The sequence below is a fragment of the Symphalangus syndactylus genome, chromosome 1 (assembly GCF_028878055.3).
Source record: "Symphalangus syndactylus isolate Jambi chromosome 1, NHGRI_mSymSyn1-v2.1_pri, whole genome shotgun sequence".
Classification (NCBI taxonomy): domain Eukaryota; kingdom Metazoa; phylum Chordata; class Mammalia; order Primates; family Hylobatidae; genus Symphalangus; species Symphalangus syndactylus.
This window is the reverse complement of record NC_072423.2, coordinates 141,998,127-142,023,678: the sequence shown is the minus strand read 5'-3', so window position 1 is coordinate 142,023,678 and position 25,552 is coordinate 141,998,127. Positions and strand designations below refer to the sequence as shown.

The 25,552-nt window shown below is 40.6% G+C and overlaps 1 protein-coding gene across 1 annotated transcript in view; it reads left to right on the top strand.

Moving 5' to 3' along the window:
* SH2D4A (SH2 domain containing 4A) overlaps nt 1-25,552 on the top strand; it is an 89,929-nt gene that overhangs the window by 41,251 nt on the left and 23,126 nt on the right. The window contains exons 5-7 of the mRNA XM_055286490.2: nt 10,055-10,135; nt 14,043-14,154; nt 16,916-17,126. Of these exons, the coding sequence (XP_055142465.2) occupies nt 10,055-10,135; nt 14,043-14,154; nt 16,916-17,126 (404 nt within the window). The remainder of the gene's footprint in view (nt 1-10,054; nt 10,136-14,042; nt 14,155-16,915; nt 17,127-25,552) is intronic.

Below are 25,552 nucleotides of genomic sequence, written 5' to 3'. Positions count from 1 at the left end.
TGTGGTTCTCTGTGGATCACGGTGAACATGCAGGGTTACTGGGTGCCTACACTGAACTGGAGGTGCTGGGGAATAGCTGGGTTTCTCTATCCTCCTACCAGGTTTTGAGACATACAGGTTCAGAGTAGATGCCATTCCCAGGCGAGGATGAATGTAATGGGGAGTTAATGGGACTCAGAGAAAAAGACAGTGGCATGCTGTGTGAACAGACTCACCCTACCTAGGGGAGTTTGGGTATGAACTTCTAGTCCCCTGCAGCTGAAGAGACCCTTAGAGGCCCTCTACGTGGACAGCCATCTGAATGCAGTGATGTCCCCCACCCCCACTTAGAGCCGTCCTGCATGTGGTTGGGAGAATGGCAGACTCTGCCACCTGAAAGATAAGCTCCTCTGTGTTTCTCCGCTTGTATGTAATTTGCAGGCTTGGAACTCATTAATCAGTACCGACTGTCCTTGCCCCTGAAGGGGACCTTGAATCAAACTATATCTGCTTACTTTTACATTTTATCTCCAGAGAATTCTTCATTATTTTTACAGAAATGGCCTTCAGAGTGGGCCACACTGCAAAACAGGAGATAAAAAAAAAAATTAGAACCAAACATCTGGGATTCAAAACATTATACACACAAAAAAAGAAGACCTTGTAGCTGGCAGATTAAAAAGCCTTGAGCAAAAGTCTTCCCTGTGATACATTCTTTAACCAGGTGGAGTTACAGATGAGGCCTCTTAGCTCTCCACCCCCACCACACAGGCACACACATGCCACACATTGCATGCAAACATGTGCACACAACACACGTATGCACGCTTTCCACACTGCCCCAAGGCTCTGATACCTGTTTTTAAGCCTGTCATTTTTCTATAACAACTAATGATCACAAAAACACGCCACTAAAATGTATATTTTAGTTGTAAACTTGACACTGAAACTATGGTGTTTTTAAGTTTTTGTGTGCGTGTGTGTGTATTTTTAGAAACAGGATCTTGCGGCGTCACCCAGGCTGGAGTGCCAAGGTGCAGTAATGACTCACTACAGCCTCAAACTCCTGGGCTCAGGTGATCCTCCTTCCTCAGCCTCCCAAGAAGCTTGGACTACAGATGCATGCTTCCATGCCCAGCTAATTTTTTTATTCCTTGCAGAGACAGGGGTCTCACCATGTTGCCCAGGCTGCTCTTGAACTTCTGGGCTCAAGTGATCCTCTTGCCCATGCCTCCCAAAGTGCTGGGATTACAGTTCACTTGTATTTTTAAGTGTTATTGTAACTCATAGTGTTACGTTTCCATGAGTAGAGAGCCCTTAAGTACCAACCTGTAAAATGATTTTAAGATATAATATGAAACTTCCACTTAGATTTTCCTTCTTCTATACCTTTCTTTCAAACTAAAATTAAGAGCGCTGTCCACTCTGAAATGATCAGTTCTGTAAAACTGGACTTCATTGGTTTGCCTTTTAAAAGGAGAGATTCAGAAGAGAGTTACTGAGATCAGAACACATCTTTGAAAGAATAGAAAAGAATATGCTGAATTATTTCTAGGATTCTCATTCATCTCAAAGTGTTATTGCATAGCAACAAAAGTTTGTAGTTTTCTGTCACTTGGGCTTCAGGTTAAGAGTGAAAAGCAGTATTAGCAAAAATAACACTTTAAGGTGATTTAAGCGGAGGTGAGTACTGAGCTTGGTGAGTAGGCTGGGTTGAGAAGCCTGCATCCCACTCCAGAGTAGATACCTTGTGCCTGCGGTTAGAGGAACCAGTGTGGCATTGCCTGGTTCTGACTGCAGACAGCCATATTGTCAGTCTCTGGAAGGCAAGGGGGTTCACACCTTAGAACAAGGACCACCATGGTAAATAGAGATCATGTGCTTCCGAAACACAAGCTAGAATTTGGAGGATTAAATCGGATATAGAGACAAAAGGGGAATAATCCTATCCCAAGCTAGGGGTCATTTGCCGTGATGTGTATTCCATTCTAGTATACATGAAGGAAGCATTTCAATATAATTTTTGTGAGAAATAAAGCATTGGACATACCAGGTAAAAACGGATAAGTAATTAATTGTGCATATCTTATTAATTCAAGAGTGGAGCCCTAATCAGAGGGCTACACAATTACCCAAGTGGTTTCTGTGTAACTGTAATAGAATTTCATGGTAGGTAATTTGTAGAATAAAATCTTATATAAGATAGAATCACAAAATGCTAGCACCTTAAAATTCACTTAAGCTGTTGTGCTTTTTAAAAGCAAACAAATAATCAAAATTTCTAAAATAAAAAGCTTGATATAAATTAGAAAAGAGAAAAACATATTTCTAGTCTAAGGGTTTACTCAGTTTTGTTACCAACTTCATAATGTACAGCTGCATTGTGGGAGATACTAGCATTGATTCACTTACTGAACTCATTAAAAGTAGTATGCTAGATTCCTGAGTCGGGAGATTTGTTGACCACTTCAAGGTCAGTTGTTCAACCTCTCTGAGGCTAAGTTTCCCAATCCATAAAATGGACGTTAAAGTAGCTACATGCCATTGGGTTAATGTGAGAATCAAACGAAATAATATACATAAAAGTGTTTTGTAAAGCATTACATATGATATGAATATTGTTTTCTATTATTATTTCTTGAGATAGAGTCTCATTCTCTACCTCCAGTGTTCAAGCGATTCTCCTGCCTCGCCTCCTGAGTAGCTGGGATTACAGGTGCCCATCACCACGCCCAGCTAACTTTTATATTTTTAGTAGAGATGGGGCTTCGCCATGTTGGCCAGGCTGGTCTCAAACTCCTGACCCCAAGTGACCTGCCCACCTTGGCCCCCAAAGTGCTGGGATTATAGGCGTGAGCCACTGTGCCCAGCCTATTATTTTTCTATTATTATTTGTAGTTAAGTTTTATGTTCCATTTCATCAGGACTTCCTGTATCAATCATGTTTTTTTCATCATGTTTTTAAGATTCTGAATATTTTCTCAATAATCCTTTATTATTTTATGCTTACACTTTATATTTCACAATTCCTTTATTTCTCTTGCTTGTCTTTTGCTTCTTCATGGATCCTATTTCAGGCGTCTCCCTGGATGAGAATATAAGAGTGGCCTTTGAAACTCCCTCACATGTGAATGCTTTGCCCAAGCAACCTGCCCCAGCTCTGCATCACTGCATTTTCCAAAGATGTTGCTGCCCAGTTCTGTTGTTTGTGTGTTGCTTAATGGTGTTTTAGGGGATGGTGCAATAGGAGTGAGCTATTGTTCATCTAATATGACTTACGTTCTGTGCTCTAACATGCTCAAAATAAACTCGGACACCAAAGACAATGTTTTTAGTTGTTGTCGTTCTTTATTGTTTTGTTTTGTTTTTGAGACAGAGCACTGCTCTGTCTCCCAGGCTGGAATGCAGTGGTGAGATCGCGGCTCACTGTAACCCTGACCTCCCCAGGCTCAGGCGATCTTCCCACCTTCGCCTTCCAAGTAGCTGGAAATACAGGCGTGCACAACCACGCCCAGCTAACTTTTGTATTTTCTGTAAAGACAGGGTTTCACCGTGTTGCCCAGGCTGGTCTCAAACTCCTGGGTGCAAACGATCTTCTGACTGGGCCTCCCAAAGCGCTGGAATTACAGATCTGAGCCACTGCAGCAGCTGACAATGTTTAGTGAAACATGTGCCGTAAAATCTCACATCATATTAGAGTCTGCTGTACTTTCAAGTCGGGGTATTCAGTAGTCTCTGCACATGGATTTTGCTTGGAACAATATTAGATAAATAAGGAAAAGATTTGCTCGGGTTTCCATTGTCCTAATTGATGTGTCAGTAAAATCACTCTACAAGGAGTTCGTACCATATTTTTAGCAATAAAATTTACTGTCCCGCTTTTCATCTTGTTAGTCTACTTGGCCTTAGGAAAATCTCTCCTGTCTCTATTATTATTCTTTATAACTTTATTGAAGCAGAGTTCCATTATTCTGCCTCTCCCGTTATTTTAGAAGCAAAAAGCTAAATCCCAGTTTGCTCAGAAACTTAATATTATAGTCATCATTGGGAAATTGCCTTTTTGTTTAAAATGGCTGAAAAGAGGATGATCTGATTATTTCAATGACCTGGTTGGCAAAATGGGTGAGTTATAGACCACTGATTCTCAGAGTATTTGAATTCATTCTATCTTGATTAATAGTGAAACTAGATCTTGGCTGGGCGCAGTGGCTCATGCCTGTAATCCCAGCACTTTCGGAGGCTGAGGTGGGTGGATCACGAGGTCAGGAGATGGAGACCATCCTGGCTAACACGGTGAAACTCCGTCTCTACTAAAAATACAAAAAATTAGTAGGCGTGGTGGCGGGCGCCTGTAGTCCCAGCTACTCGGGAGGCTGAGGCAGGAGAATGGCGTGAACCCAGGAGGTGGAGCTTACAGTGAGCCGAGATCATGCCACTGTATTTCAGCCTGGGCAACAGAGAGAGACTCTGTCTCAAAAAAAAAAAAATAAATAAAAATAAACTCTTGGTTTTATGCTGTTAATTCTTCATTTTCATCTTTACCGTAAAAATTGAGTCCTGACAATGTTCTGTTTGTTGGAGCTTTCTGGTTTATTTGGAATTAAAGGCACTTGGCATTTATTTGACTGTACAGCCCTAGCATTATTATTATTTATTATTATTATTTTGAGATGGAATCTTGCTCTGTTGCCCAAGCTGGAGTGCAGTGGTGCGATCTTGGGTCACTGCAACCTCTGCCTCTTGGGTTCAAGTGATTCTTCTGCCTCAGCCTCCTGAGTAGCTGGGATTACAGGCACCCACCATCATGCCTGGCTAATTTTTGTATTTTTGTAGAGATGGGGTTTCCCCATGTTGGCCAGGCTGGTCTTGAACTCCTGACCTTAGGTGATCCTCCTGCCTCAGCTTTCCAAAGTGCTGGGATTACAGGCCTGAGCCACTGCATCCGGCCTATAACCCTACTTATAAACAAAGGGAATATTAAGTTAGAAGCCAGAATCAACTGTTTCTCAAACCAGTTTAAATAGTGAACATAATTAGAATAATTCTTCTCATATGACAGACTCTGGGGGAAGCCTATTTTGTAACCATGTAATATTAATGTTGTCAGCAGCATCTTTTTGTAACCCAGTTGCTTATTTAGATTTGAACTGCCATACTTCTAAGTTTAACTGTAGTTACTATTCTTCATACTATCTTTTGGCCAGTCAGATGGGGTACACCCCCAGATCCATTTGGGATCTTCACTGATTACAGAGGGTTATTCTGACTTGATGTCTGCAGGAAGTCCACTAGCTTCTGATGTTATTAGCTTTCAGTTTTTCTTTTTTGGAAGCTTTTGCATAAATATTCATGGCAGTTTTTGTGTTTAAATAGAATAGATACGAGGCAGATAAGATTGCTTTAACTCTGCTCATAGAGCTCCAGCAGCTGTAAGAATTTCTGTAATGTGGCAGATGGATGATGACCGCAGTGGCTGTTATGCGTAAGAGCATATATATGTTCTCTCTGGGAGACCCTGAGGAAGGAGCAAGCTTCAGATGTGGAGATGACATGCATTTGCGTCCCTGTCCTCCTACCTATTAACAGGTCAACTTAGGCCAGGTGTGGCGGCTCACACCTATAATCTCAGCACTTTGGGAGGCTGAGGTGGGAGCGTCACTTGAGCTCAGGAGTTTGAAACCAGCCTGGGCAACATAGTGAGACCTCGTCTCTACTAAAATTAAAAAAGATTTAGCCAGGTGTGGTAGTGCACGCCTGTAGTCCCAGCTACTTTGGGAAACTGAGGCGGGAGGATCACTTGAGCCCAGGAAGTCGAGGCTGCAGTGAGCCCTGATCATGCCACCGCACTCCAGCCTGGGAATAGAGCGAGACTGTGTCTCAAGAACAAAAACACAACGACCAATAAAACAGGTCACCTTACCTCTTTGGTAAAGGGATAAGGCCTATTTTGACACCTAATATGAAGGTCAAATGATGTATTAGACTTCAAAGTGCTTTATAAGCAAAAATTATACAGGTAGGAGGGTTATTTTCTTCCCTTTTTTCGTATAGAGATAACTAAAGAGTGTATTTCCTGGGTCATAGCAGCATATGGAAGCTTCAGAGAGGGCATGCTACCCTCTTTGAAAAGCCCCTTCATCCTGCCTCTAGGAGTGCTTCAAAGAGGCAGTGGTATTGCTGAGGTATACCCTCTGATATTGCCGTCATAAATCATCACTTTTGAGCCCATCGATCATCTAGCTTTTTTTTTTTTTTTTTTGAGACAGTCTCGTTCTGTCATCTAGGCTGGAGTACAGTGGCACAGTCTTAGCTCACTGCACCCTCTGCCTCCTCGGTTCAAGCAATTCTCTTGCTGCAGCCTCCCGAGTAGCTGGGACTACAGGTGCGCATCACCACGCCTGGCTAATTTTTGTATTTTTAGTAGAGATGGGTTTTCACCAAGTTGGCCAGGATGGTCTGGATCTCTTGACCTTGTGATCTGCCCACCTCAGCCTCCCAAAGTGCTGGGATTACAGGTGTGAGCCACCACACCTGGCCTCTAGCTGTTTTTTTTTTTTTTTTTTTTAATAAAGGAAATACCTTTTGGATCCCACTATTTTCAGTCTGTTACTTGTTGTGCATTTCATGGATTTGTAGAACGTGTAAGTGTATCTAAATGAGACTGCTTTCTTCAAGTTTTAAGTTTTTCATGTTATTTTAACCCTTTAGAATAATGGCAAAATCTTGGTTCACCTTGAAAAGTAGAATTTTTATAAATGTGGTTCTTAGTATGTGTGAATAGCTTTAGAGCTTACAGTATGTTTTAGACACATTGAATAGAAGTGTTTAAATAGAAGGATTCATCTCTGGAGTGGTTGTTCAACTAATTTTTTTTTTTTTTGACATGGAGTCTCACAGTCACCCCGGCTGGAGTGCAGTGGCACAGTCTTGGCTCACTGTAACCTCTGCCTCCCAGGTCCAAGTGATTCTCCTGTCTCAGCCTCCCGAATAACCGGGATTACAGGCATGCGCCACCATGCACCACCATGCCAGCTAATTTTTGTATTTTTAGTAGACAGGGTTTCACCATGTTGGCCAGGCTGGTCTCGAGCTCCTGACCTCAGGTGATCCACCCGACTTGGCCTCTCAAAGTGCTGGGATTATAGGCATGAGCCACCACGCGTGGGCCTAATGAGTTTTTATGCTAAAATTCTTCTACTCAAGAACAAGCTTGTGAGTTTTGGTATACTAAAGACAAAACCTAAAATTTCAAAGAAAAGAAAGATCATCAATCAACTCCAGCTACCATGAGTGGATGGTGTTGGCGGCCACCACAGTCACTTTAGTGCCCAGTGGAATCACTTCCATGCACACTGTCTGAAGCACGTGTCTGTGCTTCTTATTTTAATGTAATTCATAACCGCGTCAGATCTGACAAATGCAAAAGCAGTGAGCATGTTGAAAGTACTAGTAAGAAAAGGTATACAATGATGATAGGAAAAAATGTAAGATAATTTAAAGAAAGCAAGTAGTAAAAATACCTTGTTCATGTGTACATGAGATGAACTGTTCAGTTGAAGGAATAACTGAGGGATGGAGGATAACTCACACATTGTGTTTAAAGCATTGTACCCATGCAGATGATAGTAATTGGCGGGAGATTGAGGGGAAACTGACAAAATAGACAAGACTTTTGAATACACGGATTAGAAGATAACCATCAGATGCCTATTAGCCTAATGCTAATTCAGGAAGCAACTAAGTGTGTTTCAAAGCTCAAAGACCAAGAACAGCAAATGTGCTGCTGACAAAACCTTGGTCCAGACAGAACTCCAGTTTCAAAAGTCCAGATCTGATTCTGCAACAGCTGCTCTGCGTCTGTTCTATTTTAGATGTAGAGCAGCGAAGTATCCTTTTATAATATTAAAATGAGAAAAAAATGAAAGTATGATAAGTAGCAATTGTGAAACCTACAGGATTTATTAGTTTGCCAAGTAATAAACATAGCATATTTGAAACATTCTCTGCAATACTTGAGGGAGTATTAAGAAAGAAGGGTTACCTGCGTCCTAATTTTCAAATATAAGAAACTGATCCTTTTTGCAAAACAGTGCCCCAAAGATCTTATATCATCAAAGAAAGGGAGAGTGGGCCTGTTTTTAAAGCTGTCCTTCCTGGTGGTGGAAATGCACTCAGAGACTTTTAAAGTCATCTTGGACTTTTGAGCAGTCACGCTTACATGAAACCTGTGGGAACATTTCGCTCTGTTCCCAAATAGAGGAACTGGTTACTGTTCTGTTTAGATGCAGAGCAGCAAAGTATACTTTTATAATACTAAAATGAGAAAAAAAATGAGAATATGGTAAGTAGCAATTGTGAAACCTACAGGATTCATTAGTTTGCCAAGTAATAAGCATTAGATATCTGTTGACCCGCATCTCATTTTCTTATCACTACAATGTCAACATAGTGGAAAAAGCATAAACTCTGGCACAAACCAGCTGTCTGGTGCTGAGCAAGCTCCACAACTCGACTGAGACTTGGTTTCTTCATCTGAAAATTGCCCATTATGTTGCCCATCCATCACAGATGTAGTGTGCAGTAAAAATAATACTAAGACACTAACATGATGCCAGGTCATGATATGTCTTCAGTATGCATTAGTGCTCATTAGTGGAATTAGCATTAATCTCACCACCTATGATTAATTATAAAACTTCAGTAGAGAGCTTGAAACATGCCACCAGCAACTGTTGTGAGCAGTTTTATCAGTTGATAGGCTAAACTTTTGAAGCAAATAGTCCCCAAATGCCATGGCCAAAAATACAATAAAAGTTATTTATTTGTCTTCCGACAGTCCAGAATAGGTGTTCTAGTTCAGGAGGGCTCTGCTCCACACAGTCATTCAGGGCCTCAGGCTTTTGTAGTCTAAGTATCTGCTATCTTTAGTAATAGCACTGCTGCTGTCACCATTCCAGCCCAAAGGAAGGTGGAAGTGGCCTGGAGGAGTGTGTGAAGGAGGTTTTAAGTGGGCCTGGGGAGAAATAGCAAATGCCTGTTGTCACCTGCATTATGTTGAGACAACTGCTAAGGCATTTGGGAAATGCGGTATAGTGGGGTAGCCACATGCCAGCCACTGTGAGAAAAGGGGAAGATTGAGAAAGCCACTGGTTTATTGCATGGTGTAGTAATGATCCTCTGTACTCCTTCTGAATGGTGGCACCAACCTTTTGCTGAAATTTTGCTGACAATTTCCGATCTATGCCAAAATTATGAACTGAGACACAAGGCATATACTTTGCGGTAATGTGGGTTGTGGGTAGGTATATCTGGGTACTCAGGACATGTGACTACCCATGTTGGGACTTAGCTTAGGATCTGCACTCCAGCCAGGGACTGATGGGGGCCTGTGTCTTAAGAAGCACCCACTGTGATTTGCTGGCATACTTGTGATGCCAGAGGGTTGGCCTGTGGCAAGCAGGAATGACACCAGGGAATTTAGGCAACGAATCTGGGAACCCCACTGGGGAGGCTGCCTCATGGGAAATCCATCTACAGCAGCAGAAACATAGATACTGGGTGACAAGGGTGTGAAAGGAGGAGAAGTGTGGGCCAGGCAGGGAAACTGGGCAGGGCTCCCAGGCACTAAACTGGTGCTCCCGGCATGTCTGCAAGGCATCATATAGTTAAATCTGGAGACTAAGGCATTTCTTTGGCCTACACTAAAACAGGGTATGCAGAGATTAAGCAAGAAGAGAATTTACATAGGGGGTAATGTTGATGTCTAGAAGTGATCCCCATGGCCCTCCAGGGCCAACCAGATGGGAGAAAAATATACCAAACCCTCAGCTCCTGGCTCTTGGGCAGCAATTCCTTTCTACTCCCTACTGAGTGGGGATACTGAGGATTCACATGCCTGTTGCTGTAGTCAGGATCGGCCCAGGAACACAGGTGCCAGTGGGAGCCTTGGGTGGATCCAGCTGTAGGGGTGGGGGCAACATTAGGGAATGTTGAAACCAGGGAAACATTGACAGATTATCTTATGAAACTGCATTGCAGCTCCAAATGCCATAAATGTGTTTTGTTTAATTTTTAGTCACCCTCCAATTCTTCAAGAAATATTCAACAAATGTTGGCAGATTCAATCAATCGTATGAAGGCATATGCATTTCACCAGGTAAAAGACTTCCCTTCTGTCCTCCGGGGGCTGCATACCTAGGCATTTCCACTAATGTTTCACAGATTAGTTAATTAATCTCATGCAGAAATGAAATTAAGCAGCAGAATGGGAAATCTGTCCTAAAAGCTGCAAACACAGTTCTTCATCTTTACCCATTTATCTGGAGTTCGGGAAGTGTTGAGTGTCATGGGGAGAACAGATGCCAAGATGTATCAGCCAAACTCCTCCCAGAAGGTCTAACATAGAGGCGGCATCTCAGGCTGCTGCAGACATGGAGGGAAGACTGATTTCAGACAGTGATAAACGGAGCATTAAACTTGGCAGAAAGAGTGAATTCAGATCGAGTTACTTCTGTGCTCATTGTTTCTGAACCTGTCCCTTGAGGGTGAGCAGCTGCTGTGTCCTCCACATCCACCACGCCTGGAACCCCTTCTGGCACTCAGCCCTCTCTCACATCCATCCAGATGTGACATTCTCCCTCCAGGCCAAGCCCTACTTCCTCCATCATGTGAGCTTGCTATCGTGTCATAAATTGCTCAAAATAAATGAGGCGTAGACTGGTACTTGGAAGCTGTAGTAGGATTTGACCTACAGAGAGTCTGAAACAGCAGCGTAAGATGTGAGCCTGTGAAGAGAAGGTTCCTGAGATCGGGCTGTGGTGGAGGTCAGCCCAGGGACCTGTGTTCCTGTGGACCATGTCATGAATTCCATGATTGCTCTGCAGGGACATGCATGAACTTGCATTTTTAAGACTTCAAGAAATCAGGATGAAGTTGTGGAACTGTAGTCCTGTATGCATACTGCTGATACAGTACATACTTCTTTCTAAAACAGCAGCAATAGGGGATCTAAAGGACATTTTCATTAATTCTGCTTAGATCTCACTATGTCATTTTAAATGGGGACAGCTGAGGAAGACAAAGGATCGTATATTCATCCAAGCAATATCTGTTGAGTGTCTACTACACACTAGGCACTGTTATGGGAGTTGGAGACACATTTTATGAAAAAGTTAGATAAAATTCCTGCCCTCAGGGAGCTTATATTCTTCATGGGAGAGAGAGAGATGATAAACATATCTATGAGGACAAGTGATCCTAAGCGCTGCAGAGGAAAATAAAGCAGTATGAAGAAAGTGAAGAATCCTCGGAGGATGGAATTGGGATGGGACAGGTAGTCAGAGAAGGCCACTCTGGGAAGGCAGTATTGGAGCAGATACCTGAAGGAAAGAGGGAAGGAACAATGTGGATGTCTAAGGCATGCGGACGTCTCTTCCAGGCAGAGGGAACAGCAAGTCAAAGACAGAGGCAGGACCTCACTTGGCATGGTCGGGAAAGGGCTGATCGTTTGAGAGAATGAATGAGCCAGTGTGCTAAGCTTCTCTGTAGAACAAACGTGATAAAACAGGCATCCTACTTTGGGGGCAGTTGTGAGGCTCTGATGAAGGAATTGGGGAGGCACTCTATGTGCTTCCATCAACAGCCTGGACAAGAGGCTTTCTGTATGGGCCCAGCGGCTTTCTATATGGGCGTGGCCTTGTTTTCTGGTCCTGTTAGCTAAGCACATTTTCACAGCTCACACCACACATCTGGGTCTCCACACCTTCCACCCTGGGCATCTGGATTAGCATCCAGCCTCGGCCCCTCTGCCCCTCCACTCCAAGCCATCACCTGGATTTCCCCATGCCTGACTCACAGTCCTGAGTCCTGGACCAACATGCCTCCAGCAAAACACTGCTGAAAAGGAAATGATGGTCTTCTGAATAGAGAAAGTAAACCATTACAGATTTTGATAAAAGTAAAATTCTTTGAGAGACTCAGGACAAGTTCCTTACGTTTTCTAGCTTTTTTGAATAAATACGGTGGTCAGGGCTGTATATAGGTGGGTAATAGCAGATCTCATCTGCTCTTACTCTGTGAAACTCGTTAATTTTTCTTCTTTTCCACTGTGCCTGTACATAATTATATGCAGATTAAAGGAGTAGATTTATTAAATACAGCTCTGTTAGATATTTGAGTAACGTCAACCAAGTACTACATCTGTTATTATTAATATTTTTTCTTAGGTAGAATCATGTTCCAAATTTCTTGCTTATCCTCAGCAAAAATACCCGTGGTGATCTTAGCTTAATGTTTTCACTATATGTTTCCTGATCATTTAAAAATAAACACATATGCATGTGGAAGGATGAACAAAGCTCCACTTTGAAGCTTTTTCTGTTTAAGCTTAGAAATTGCTAGCAGCACATTTATCTATCTTGGGCTTGCAAACAGCTTCAATCAAAGGATGGCAAATTTTAACAGTCCTTTCAAACATCAAAGCTGTCCTTTGGATTTTCAAATGTTGGCAAACAAAAGGAGCTTAGCTCTAGGCAGGAAAACAATGTAAGGAAAAATAATGAAAACAGTAAATGCACAGAAGTTTAGTTACATCTGCAGTGAAGCACAATTTATGAATGATCATTACTTGAACTGTGATTTATGACTGCCCACAGTGATCAGAAACAAGTTTCACAACATTAACGTTTATATTTTACGTTGTGGTGACATAAGAGCAAGGAAGTCTTTATATTTCTATGGGAAAGCTCAAAAAGAAAAAAGCCTGTCACTTGTGATAGAGAGGTGGGCACAGGCAGCCCTTCCTGGCCGTTTCAGTTTGTTTTATTACTTAGCTAACCTAGGCTTTTATTAGTCCACCAAATTGTAAATTCAGTCGTCTTGTGAGCACTCAGAAGGTTGTGTCCAAATAAGCAAAGTACTTTTCAGGTCTAAGTGATTTGGTTTGTTCATTTCTCTTTCGTTTACAATGATTTCCCTTGAATGCTCTTAATGCCAGAAAACAGTACACTTAAAAATGGTTAAGGTGGTAAATTTTGTTATGTGGAATTTTACTGCAAGTTTTATAAAAACCTAATTCTGCTTTTAAAGGAATATTCACGTTTAAAAAATATTTCTCCTTTCTCAAAAGATGCTTTTGAAAAATATTTTTGTTTTGCTTTGTTTTTTTTTTTGAAACAAAAAAATACATATTCTGGCAGGGTGTGGTGGCTCATGCCTGTAATCCCAGCACTTTGGGAGGCTGAGGCAGGTGGATTGCCTGAGCTCGGGAGTTCAAAACCAGCCTGGGCAACATGGCGAAACCCCGTCTCTACTAAAAATACAAAACATTAGCCGGGCATGGTGGCTTGCGCTTGTTAATCCCGGCTACTCGGGAGGCTGAGGCAGGAGAATCGCTTGAACCTGGGAGGCGGAGGTTACAGTGAGCCGAGATTGTGCCACTGTACTCTAGCCTGGGTGATGGAGTGAAGCTCTGTCTTAAAAAAAAAAAATGATATATGTTTCTTTTGAACCACCTAAAATCATGTAGTAAGTACCACATTTTGGGACACATGATTCGAGGGGAGAGATTCAGCTGAGATTGCTGTGGGAATGTGCATTTCTTCTGCGGAGTCTGTCAGCTACTGTAAAATAGGTTGACGCTGGTTCTATGTAATAGTGTGTTTACATCCTTCTTCAGGGAGTCAGTTTGAAGCAGCTAACTACTGTGTCTGAGGAAAAGGAATATTTTTTCTTGCTATATATTATACCCTGTGCCAGGGACTTCTTACGTTATCTAATCCTCAATATAACCCTAAGAAATATTTTTTTCTCATCTTTCTTATGGGGAAACAGCCCAAGAGAGGTTCAGTTGTTGCTCCTGGAGTTACACACTAGCTAGCAATGGTCAATCCAGCTTCAGGTCTTACTCCGAAGTCCACCCTTGATCCTCCCTAGTGGGCCAGAGAGTTAGATAGAAATCAGCTGTGCCGGGTACCCCCGTCCTTCAGGAAACTGGATTTGCTCACCAAGGTTCATTTTTGTTTTGTTTTTTGTTTTTGTTTTTGTTTTGTTTTGTTTTTAAACAGAAGAAAGAATCCATGAAGAAAAAACAAGATGAAGAAATAAATCAAATAGACGAAGAGAGAACGAAGCAGATTTGTAAGAGCTGGAAAGAAGACTCGGAATGGCAGGCATCTCGTGAGTACCAGAGGTCTCTGTAGCACCTTCCAGGCTCCCAGCTGACTCTCTCACTTAATAATGTGATCAATCTAGAAAGCGCTTAATGTGGGTTGTTGAGAGATATGTTCACAGTAAGTTACCACTCAAATGTTATTACTAACTTATTATTCAAATGCTTACAAGCTACTTTTGAACAGCAGACTGGTTCTCCATTCATTTCTGTATCACCAAAATTATGATGTAATTTATCAAATAGCATGATATATAGCTATGGAAAATAGGTTTTGGAAGAGTGTTTAATGATCTTAGACTGTTTACATCTCATTAGCTTGGGGAAGAAAAAACACCATGAAATAGAATGGAAAGATTCGCTATTTAGAAATGTCTAAGTATCTGAAGGAAAAGAACTGGGAGGTTACAATAACATGTAAACATTAGTTTTCTTGGAAAGGTGGGATTCAGGATTATTTATTTGAATGTTTTTCTTGTAATTTAATATTGTGTTTTGGATTTTTTCCCCCTAAGTTTTTGATAGTGAATACATTTTAACTTTGTAATCAGAAGCACACAGGAATACCAGGCTGGATGTATTAGCATCCCGCTCGTGCCTGTGACCCAGCCCTGACTCCTATTCGAATTAGCAGAGTGGGTGAGAAAACTCACAGGAGAAGAACAAGCCCATGCAACTGAAGGCAGAGGAGAGGATGCTCCAGAATGCTAGAAGAATTAGGTTTGAGAAAGAATTAGTGTTTCCATCTGACTCAGAGAAATCTGAACTGCTAGATCATCCTGAGGTAGCTTGAGGAAGACAGCAGGTATGGCTATATTTGCAGGATGTTGACATCCTACATTGATCTGCAGTCCCATTACAACCAATGCCATTTAAATGACAACTACTGTGAAATGAAAATATTTGCAAGATCCAGTGGCCTCTTTGTACTACGCAGTGAAATCCTAGTGTAAGGGAATATTTTGGGTATCTCTTTGAAGTCAATTATAACAGGATTTGACCAATAATGCCTGAAGTGTAAATATACTCAGTAAAAATCATTTTTACATTCTGCATTAGAGTCTCATTGCTACAACAAAAAATTCTCTTTTACAAAGTAGTCACGTGCTGTATAATGATGTTTTGGTCAATGATGGGTCGCATATATTCTTTAGGCCAGGCACTGTGGCTCACTTCTGTAATCCCAGCCTTTTGGGAGGCCAAGGTGGGTGGATCACTTCAGGTCATGAGTTCAAGACCAGCCTGGCCAACATGGTGAAACTCCATCTCTACTAAAAATACAAAAATTAGCTGGTTGTGGTGGTGTACACCTGTAGTCTCAGCTACTCAGGAGGCTGAGGCAGGAGAATTGCTTGAACCAGGGAGACGGAAGTTGCAGTGAGCCGAGATCGTACCACTGCACTTCAGCCTGGGCAATGTAGCAAGACTCAGTCTCAAAAAAAAAACACAAAAAAAACCACACACAGACACACACACACACATACACAAAACCAAAAAATAATAATAATAAAAAACCCCAAATAATGGGTTGCATACATTTTTAAATTTTATAAATGTAGCGCCTGAGTGTAAAGTGTTTATAAAGTCAACATCAGTGTGTAGTAATGTCCTAGGTCTTAACAGTCACTGAGCACTCACTCACTGACTCATCCCAGAGCAACTTCCAATCCTGCAAGCTCCATTCATGGTAAGTGCCTTATGTAGAGGCACATTTTTTTTTTTGTCCTCTATACCGTATTTTTACTATACCTTTGCTATGTTGGGGATATTTATTATATTTATTTTTTATTTTTGAGATGGAGTTTCTCTCTTGTCACCCAGGCTGGAGTGCAATGGTGTGATCTCAGCTCACTGCAACCTCTGCCTCCTGGTTTCAAGGGATTCTCCCGCGTCAGCCTCCCCAGTAGCTAGGATTACAGGCACCTGCCACCACGCCCAGCTAATTTTTTGCATTTGTAGTAGAGTTGGGGTCTCACCATGTTGGCCAGGCTAGTCTCAAACTCCTGATCTCAGGTGACCCACCAACCTTGGCCTCCCAAAGTGCGGGGATTACAGGTATGAGCCACTGTGCCCTGCCTTCTGTTGGGGGTATTTAGATACACAGATACTCTTGTGTTACAGTTGCCTCATGATGCATTTCTCAGGATGTATTCCTCTCATTAAGTGACTAGTGACTGTAATATTAAAAGGCAGGCTTGGGGTACTTTTTCGTGTACTAATGTGTTCTACAATTGCCTGTGGTTAAGCATCCCTTTAATTTTTTGTCTGTCAGGCTGATTCTCATTTTGTCCTGCTTTCTGCTCCTTCACCCTATGCACACCCCCGTGCCACTGAGTAGTCCTGATCTTTGCTAGTGAGTCAGGCCCACTGCATCAGAACATGAGTGTATGCAGGACGTGACAACTGCCTCTTATTACTCAGCACCCCTGCCAGCTTGAACCCATGCTCGGGTGGGGGACCCTCACTTGGTCTTGCCAACTGCAGGAAATTCTTGCACACTTTCTCTACTTCTCTCTCATCCTTTCTTCCTCCTCTTCCTTTTCTCTCCCTCTGAGAAAACCCCCAGTCCTGTATGAAGAGAGGAATCCTGCAGCAAACGCTGGGCAAGCCCTAATGGCCTGGATCATAGGTGTTGATAATGATTGTTCCTTATTATAAGCAGATAACAAACTGCTGAGAACCTGCGCTGCTGCCCGTCGTGCAATGCTGAGCCTTCTCACCTGCTCTGTGGCCTGATGAGGGTTTTCTCCCACCCCGTTGTTTTTCTAGTGCGAAAATCCAAAGCAGCTGATGAGAAGAGACGCTCCTTGGCTAAACAAGCACGAGAAGACTACAAGAGGTTATCCCTCGCGGCCCAGAAAGGAAGAGGCAGTGAGAGGCTGCAAAGCCCCTTGCGTGTTCCGCAGAAACCAAAAAGACCTCCCCTTCCACCCAAGCCTCAGTTCCTAAACCCAGGGGCATATCCTCAAAAACCTCTTAGGTAAGAAGCCACACAGATGGGTTTATGCATAAACATTGCAATGGGCTTTGAATAAGCGTTGAAATTAAAGGGGAATTGTGTGAGCTGCCATGGGGTGTGGAGGGCCAACTGGCAGCCGGTGTAAGTAGCTCAGGCTCACGTCTAAGCCTTCTTCCTGGGTGATCTGGTCAGGCATTCCTCTCCTTCTTAGCTGTCAAATGTCCGTAGTTGTTATACTTAGTATACCCTGTGAAATAGTAAAGCTGTGCATGGAGTGAGAGAACTTCCCATGTCCCTACCCCACTCTCCCCTTTCCCTCCCCACCCCAGAGGCAGCCGGTGAGCCAGTGAGGGGAGAAGAGGAAACAAGTGGGGTTTCACTGATGCCCAAGATCACCCTTAGTCCAAGATTATCAAAGTAGGAACCCAAAGGTTTGCTGACTTTAGTGTGATCAGTAGGATTACATTTTCACTGCCAAGGATTAAAGGTTTGATGGTAATTCTCATTCAGGGATACATAGCCGAGTTCATCTTTTAAGAATCTGGAAAGTCTCCTTTTTTAAATTGTCTATTTGGTGGTGGAGATACCATTGCCTGCTAGGCTGTGGAAGAATTAGGAAGAACCATTTGTTCTGGAAAAACTCTGCAGAAAAGTGCAATGATGCTATTAAAGAAACCCCCATCCCTTATGCTTGCTGATTATAAATTTTATTTCTAGTTATTGATCTTATTTTTAACATCCTATTATTTAGAAGTATTAAAATCAAATATTGATTGAAAGAAACAGAATTGTCTAAAGCCTTGCCTTCTGAAATAAAAACTAAAAATAACTTGAAATACTTCTCTAAGATTATGGAGAAAGGAAAAATAAGACTCTCCTCCTGTTTGGAGTTGTAGTTATCTTCAAGGTTTTCTTTAAACAGGAATGATGACCTCAGGGGAAACACAAAGGCGGATGTTTTTCTTTGCTATAGTTATTTCTACTTACTCTACTGGAAAGTTCCATTTCGGGAAGTGGGGACCAACATGGAACTCAGTGGAGTAAGTGGAAATAATTACAGTAAAGACCATGATCTCCAAAGTGATGGTTTGGGTAATCATTCTTTTCTTACCGACAACAAAGCAAGAAATGTAGTCAGGAAACAGGAGTCTCCTTAATTGTGTGAACAGCTGATGAAGGTGCACACGGCCCTCTGAGTGGTGGAGCTTGTCTGTGTGCACGGTGGCGACAGAGCGTCAGCAGGGATGTTTTTGCAGCTCACTCCTGTTCTCCGTCTCTTCCAAGGGTAGCATGGAAATGACTTGTAGATGTCCCTGTCCCAGAGCATTTTGAAGAACAGTATATTTGATTGACAGCAATGAAGGTGGTCTTTAAACAAGGGCAATTCCTATTTTTAGCTGTGCTCAGTTAGCTCATTTTTTCCAACTGACGATGCTGCATGAAGTGCTTTTTGTGAGTCAGACTGGGTGGTTTTAGGGCTGGGACTTGACACAGGGATGGCAGAGGTCACCTTGGAGCCACCCCAGGAAAAGACAGAGATCGGCTAATAAAGCGTCTGTGGAGTTTTGCTCGATCTCCAAGGACTTCCCCCAAAAAGAGCCTAATTTGGAAGCTAGTAAGAGAATGTATAATATAACTTCGTATGTGTGCAGTGTCTGCCTCCCAGAGAAGTCAAATATTACAGGATATTTTCTCCAAAAGGCTCTGAAAGTCATTAGAGATAATATATACATATATATGCATATGTACATGTATATATGTATATCTGACAGTATGTCACACGTAACTCAGAAGCACGTTATAAAAAGCGTAAAGAACCATAAGTTGGTTGGCGGGGCGCGGTGGCTCACGCTTGTAATCCCAGCACTTTGGGAGGCCGAGGCGGGCGGATCACGAGGTCAGGAGATCGAGACCACGGTGAAACCCCGTCTCTACTAAAAAATACAAAAAAAATTAGCCGGGCGTGGTGGTGGGCGCCTGTAGTCCCAGCTACTCGGAGAGGCTGAGGCAGGAGAATGGCGTGAACCCGGGAGGCGGAGCTTGCAGTGAGCCGAGATTGCACCACTGCACTCCAGCCTGGGTGACAGAGCAAGACTCCGTCTCAAAAAAAAAAAAAAAAAAAAAAAAGAACCATAAGTTGGTTAATTAGAATAAATTCTAGTAGTTCATCCAAACTTGATTGTGGTGGTTGTGTTTCATAAATTGTATTTTGTTTTTAATTGACACACAATAATTGTATGTGTTTATGGGATGCAGTGTGATGTTTTGATACATATATACATTGTGTAATGATCAAATCAGGATAACTCACATATGAATCACCTCAAACACTTGTCATTTCTTTGTGGTGAGAACATTCAAAATCCTATCTTTTGGCTGTTTTGAAGTATGTGGTACATTACTGTTGACTGTGGTTACCCTGCCATCTAACTGTAACTGTATTTCTGCTGTCTAACTGTAACTTTGCGCCAGTTGACCAACCTCTCCTCATTTGCCATCCCCCTACTCTCCCCAGCCTCTGCTAACCACTGTTCCATTCTTCTGTAAGATTAACCTGGCCGGGCGTGGTGGCTTATGCCTGCAATCCCAGCACTTTGGGAGGCTGAGGTGGGTGGATCATGAGGTCAGGAGTTCGAGACCAGCCTGACCAACATGGTGAAACCCCGTATTTACTAAAAATACAAAAATTAGCCTGGTGTGGCGTGCATCTGTAATCCCAGCTACACTGGAGGCTGAGGCAGGAGAATCACTTGAACCCAGAAGGCGAAGGCTGTCGTGAGCCGAGATTGCGCCACTGCACTCCAGCCTGGATGACAGAGTGAGACTCTGTCTCAACAACAAAAAAGATCAACCTTTTTGATTCCACATAAGAGTGAGGTCATGCAGTGTTTGTCCTTCTGTGTTTGGCTTATTTCACTTAACATAATGTCCTCTAGGTTCATCCATTTTGTTGCAAATGACAGGATATTATTCTTTTTATGGATCTTTTGTTCTCTTTAATTTTTTTGAAAAACTTCATACTGTTGTTTATGCTGGTATGCTAACTTATATTCCTACCATCAGGCAATGAGAGTTCTCCTTTCTCCAGATTCTCACCAGCATTTTTTTTTATTGCAAATGACAGCATATTATACTTTTTAGGTCTGAATAATATTCCATTGTGTATATACACCACATTTTCTTGATTCTTTCATTGTTGGACACCTAGGTTGATACCATATCTTGGCTATTGTGAATAGTGCTGCAATAAACATGGGAGTGCAAATGTCTCTTTGACATACTGATTTCATTTCCTTTTAACATAGACCCAGTAGTGGGATTGTTGGAGCTTTTGTTCTACTTTTCATTTGTTTGAGAAACTTCATATGGTTTTCTATAATGGTATACTAATTTATATTCTTACCAGCAGGCTATGAGAGATCTCCTTTCTCTGGATTCTCACCAGCATTTGTTTTTTGTTTGTCTTTCTGATAATCAAAAATACAAAACTGGGCAAGGTGATCTTGTGGTTTTGATGTGCATTTTCCTGATTAGTGGTATTGAGCATGTTTTTCATACACCTGTTGGTCATTCATATGTCTTCTTTTGAGAAATGCCTATTGAGGTTTTTTTCTTATTTGGATTATTTGGTTTTTTTTTTGCTATTGAGTTTGAGTTCCTATATTGATGCTTTGTCAGATACATAGTTTATGAATATTTTCACCCTTTCTGTAACTTGTCTCTTTACTCTGTTGATTGTTTCCTTTGCTGCAGCAGAATCTTTTTTTAGCTTGATATAATCCCATTTGTCTATTTTTCTTTGGTTGCCTGTGCTTTTGAGGTGTTACTTTTTAAAAATCTGGGGCTAGGTGTGGTGGCTCATACCTATAATCCCAGCAGTTTGGGAGGCCGGGGTGGGAGGATTGCTTGAGGCCAGGTGTTCGAGACAGGCCTGAGCAACATAGGGAGACATTCATCTCTATGAACAAATTAAAAATAAAAATCCTTGCTCAGACTGATGTCCTGAAGTGTTTCCCCAATATTTTCTTCCGGTAGCTTCATGGTCTCATATATTCAAGTCTTTAATCCATTTGGAGTTGATTTTTGCACATAGCGAGAGTAGGTAGTTTCATTCTTATACATGTCACTATCTAGTTTTCTCAGTACCATTTATTGAAGAGACTATACTTTCTCCAGTAGGTGTTCTTGGTGCTTTTGTTGAAAATCAGTTGACTGTAAATGTGTGGATTTATTTCTGAGTTCTTTATTGTTTCATTGTTTATGTGTGTGTTTTTATGCCAGTACCATGCTGTTTTGATTACTATAGATTTGTAGTATATTTTAAAGTCATTTAGTGTGATGCCTCCCAGCTTTGTTCTTATGCTACAAATTGCTCTGGCAATTCATAGTAGTCTTTTCTGGTTGCATAGAAATTTTTAAAGTTTTTTTCTATTTCTGTGAAAAATATCATTGGTATTTTGATAGGAATTACATTGAATCAGATCTTTTTGGGTAGTACAGCCATTTTGACTATTAATGTTTCTAATCCATGGACATGGGATGTCTATTTTTTTTGTTTGCTTTCATTAGTGTTTTATAGTTTTTCTTGTAAAGACATTGCACCTCTTTGGTTAAATTTATTCCTAGTTATTTTATTTTGCTATTGTAAATAAAATTGCTTTTTTTTTTTTTTTTTGCTAGGCCATTGTTGATGTAAGGAGATTTTACTGATTTTTGTAAGTTTATTTTATATACTACAATTTCCCTGAATTTTATCAGGACTAAGAGTTTTTTTAGTGGAGCATTTAGGGTTTTCTGTATGTAAGATCAGGTCATCTGCAAACAGAAAATTTGAGTTCCTCTTTTCCAATTTGGATGTGCTTCATTGCTTTCTCTTGACTCATTCCTGTGACTAGGACTTTCAGTACTATGTTGAATAAAAGTGATGAAAGTGGACATTCTTGTTTTGTTCCAAGTTTTAAAGGAAAAACTTTCCATTTTTCCTCTGTCAGCATGTAAACTGTGATTTTGTCATATATGACCTGTATTGGGTTGAGGTACATTCTTTCTATGCCTAATGTGTTTAAAGGTTTTATCATGAAGGGATATTGAATTTTAGTAAATGCTTTACCTGTGTCTGTTGAGATGATCTTGTGGTCTTTGTAGTTTATTCTGTTAATATGATGTGTCATGTTCATTGATTTGTTTATGTTGAACCATCCTTGCATCCCTGAGATGAATTTCCTTTGATCATGGTGAAGGATGTTTTTGACGTGCTGTTGGATTTGGTTTGCTAGTATTTTGTTGTGGATGTTTGTACCTATGTTCACAATCATCGGGAATATTGGCCTCTAGATTTCTTTTTTTGTTGTGTCTTTGTCTGGTTTTGATATCAAGGTAATGCTGACTTCACAGAATGAGTTAGGAAGAATTCCTCCAACTTCAGTTTTTTGGAATAGTTTGAGAAGCATTGCTATTAGTATTTCTTTAAATGATTGATAGGATTTGGTAGTGAATCCATCAGGTCCTGGGCTTTTTTTGATAGGACACTTTATTAATGATTCAATCTCATTAGTCACTATTGGTCTGTTAAATTTTCTGTTTCTTCATGAGTGAATTTTGTTAGGTTGTATGTGTCCAGGAATTTTTTGATTTACTTCCAAGTTTTCCATTTTATTGACATATAGTTGTTCATAATAGTCTCTAGTGATCTTTTTATTTCTATGGTATCAGTTGTGATGTCTCCTTTTTCATCTCCTGATTTTATTTGACTCATCTCTTTTTCTTTGTGTAGCTAAACATATGTCAGTTTTGTTTATTAAAGCCGCTCTTCATTTCATTCATATTTTGCATGGTTCTTTAGTCTCTATTTTATCTATTTATGCTCTGGTCTTTATTATATTTCCTTCACCTAATGTTGCATCAAGTTTGTTCTTGTTATTCTAGTTCTTGTGGTACAACAATAAAATTACTTATTTGAGATCTTTCTACTATTTTGATATGTGTGTTTATTGGAATAAACATCACTCTTAGAACTGCTTTTGCTGTATCCCATAGGATTTGGTATGTTGTTTCCATTTTCATTCATCTCAAGAACATTTTTGGTTTCTGAAATTTATTGACCCATTGGTTGTTCAGGAGCATGTTTAATTTCCACATATTTGTTTCTAGTTTTCCTCCTGTTACTGATTTCTTGATAAGTTTTAACTTGAAACAATTTAAGAATTGTTTTGTGGCCTAACATATTCCTAAGGAGTATTCTATTTGCTGTTGAGATACTGTGTATTCTGCATCTGGTTGATTAGAATAGTCTATAATTGTCTGTTAGGTACATTCTAGAGTGTGGTTTAATTGTTGATTTTCTGTTGGTATGATCTGTTCATTGTTGAAAGTGGGGTGTTGAAGTCCGGTACTATTGTTGTATTGCAGTCTTTCTATTTAGGTCTATTAATATTTGCTTTGTAAATGTAGGTGCTTCCATGTTAATTATGTATATATTTATAACTATTCTTGCTGTATTGAACTCTTTATCATTGTATACTGGCCTTCTTTGTCTCTTCTTACAGTTTTCAGCTTCAGGTCTATTTTATATGATATAAATATAGCTACTCCTGTTGTCTTTTGGTTTCCATTTGCATACAACATTTTTTTCCCCATTCTTTCCTTTCCAGACTATGCATGTCCTTACAGGTGAAGTTAGCCCCTTGCAGGCAACATATAATTTGGTCTTGTTTTATTTTTATCTAGCCATTCTATGCCTTTTAATTGGAGAATTTATCCATTGATATTCAAGTTAATTATTGATATGTAAGGGCTTACTATTGCTATTTTCTTTTCTTATTTTCTAGTTATTCTGTAGATCCTTTCTTCTCTTATAGTCTTTGTGGTTAGGCACTTTTCTCTAGTAGTAGATTTCCTTTTTATTTTTGGTGTATCTGTTACAGATTTTTCTTTGTGGTTACCATGAGACTTACAAAAATATCCTATAGTTATAACAAGTTATTTTAGAGACTTCTAAACTTTGTGAAGGAAAGAAACAAAAAAACTGTACACTTTACTTCCATTCTCTCCTTGCATTTTGTATTTTTGAGCGATGATTTACATTTTCATATTACCTATCTTAAATTATTGAAGTTATTTTTGATAGTTCATTTTTTAGTCTTCATATTAAAGATATAAGTGGTTTACACATCATGATGATAGTATTATAACAAAAATCATGTTAGCATCCTGTTTATGTTTGAAGAACTATTTTTTAGCATTTCTTAAGGACAAGTCTGGTAGTGGTAAATTCTCTCAGCTTTTGTTTGTGTGGAAAAATCTTTATCTCTCCTTTTCTGAAGGAATACTTTGCTGTGTGCAGTGTTCTTGGTTGCATTTTTTTTCCTTCAGTACTCAGCATGTATCATCTCACTTCTTTCTGGCCTGTAAGGTTTTTTCTGAGAAGTCTGCTGCCAGGTGTATTGGATCTGTCTTACATGTTATTTGCTTCTTTTCTTTAGCTGCTTTTAGGATCCTCTATTTGTCTTCGCACCCTGAGGGTTTGATTATAATATGTCTTGGGTTATTCCTATGTAGGTTGAATCTGACTGGTGACCCTTGACCTTCCTATGCTTGGCTATCAATTTTTTTTCCAGGTTTGGAAAGTTTTCTGTTATTATTTCTTTGCATAAGCTTTTAACCCCTTTGTCTTCCTGAATTCCCTCTTTAATAACTCCAATATTTACTTTTTTGATGACGTCCCACAGACCCCATAAGCTTTCTTCATGTCATTATTTTCTTTTTTATTCTCTGTGTATTTTCAAATAGCCTGTCTTCTGGCTCACTAATGCTTTCTTCCATTTGATAAAGTGTGCTGTTAAAACCCTCTATTGCATTTTTCATTTTATTCATTGCATTTTTCAGCTCCAGGATTTTTTAAAATTACTTCAGTCTTTCTGCTAAATTTCCCTGATAAATTTTTGAATTGACGCTGTTCTTTCTTGGAGTTTGTTGAGCTTCCTTAAAACAGCTATTTTGAATTGTTTCAGAGATCACACACCTCTATGACTTTAGGCTCGACCTCTGGTATCTTATTTTGTACATTGGTGAGGTCATATTGTCTTGAATCTTCTTGATGCTTGTGTATGTGTGACAATATCTGCACATTTAAGGATTAGGCTTTTATTGCACTCTCCACAGCCTGGCTTTATTTGTGCCTGTCCTTTCAGAGGCCCTTCCAGAAATTCTAAGCCAACTTAGAATTCTTAAATTGTTTCCTGAGCCTGTGACCACTGCAGCCATCTCAGCACTAGAGGGCGCTCCAAGTCCAGGCTCGCTGCAAGTCTCCCATGGGCTCTATGATTTACACAGCTCTCACAGGTCTTTGATGGACCTGAGGAAGAACTCAAGGAGGGTACAGGGGCTGTATGGGAAAGCTGGTCAGGCACTCCAGTACAGAAGACTGTTTTAAAGACCCAGACAAGTGT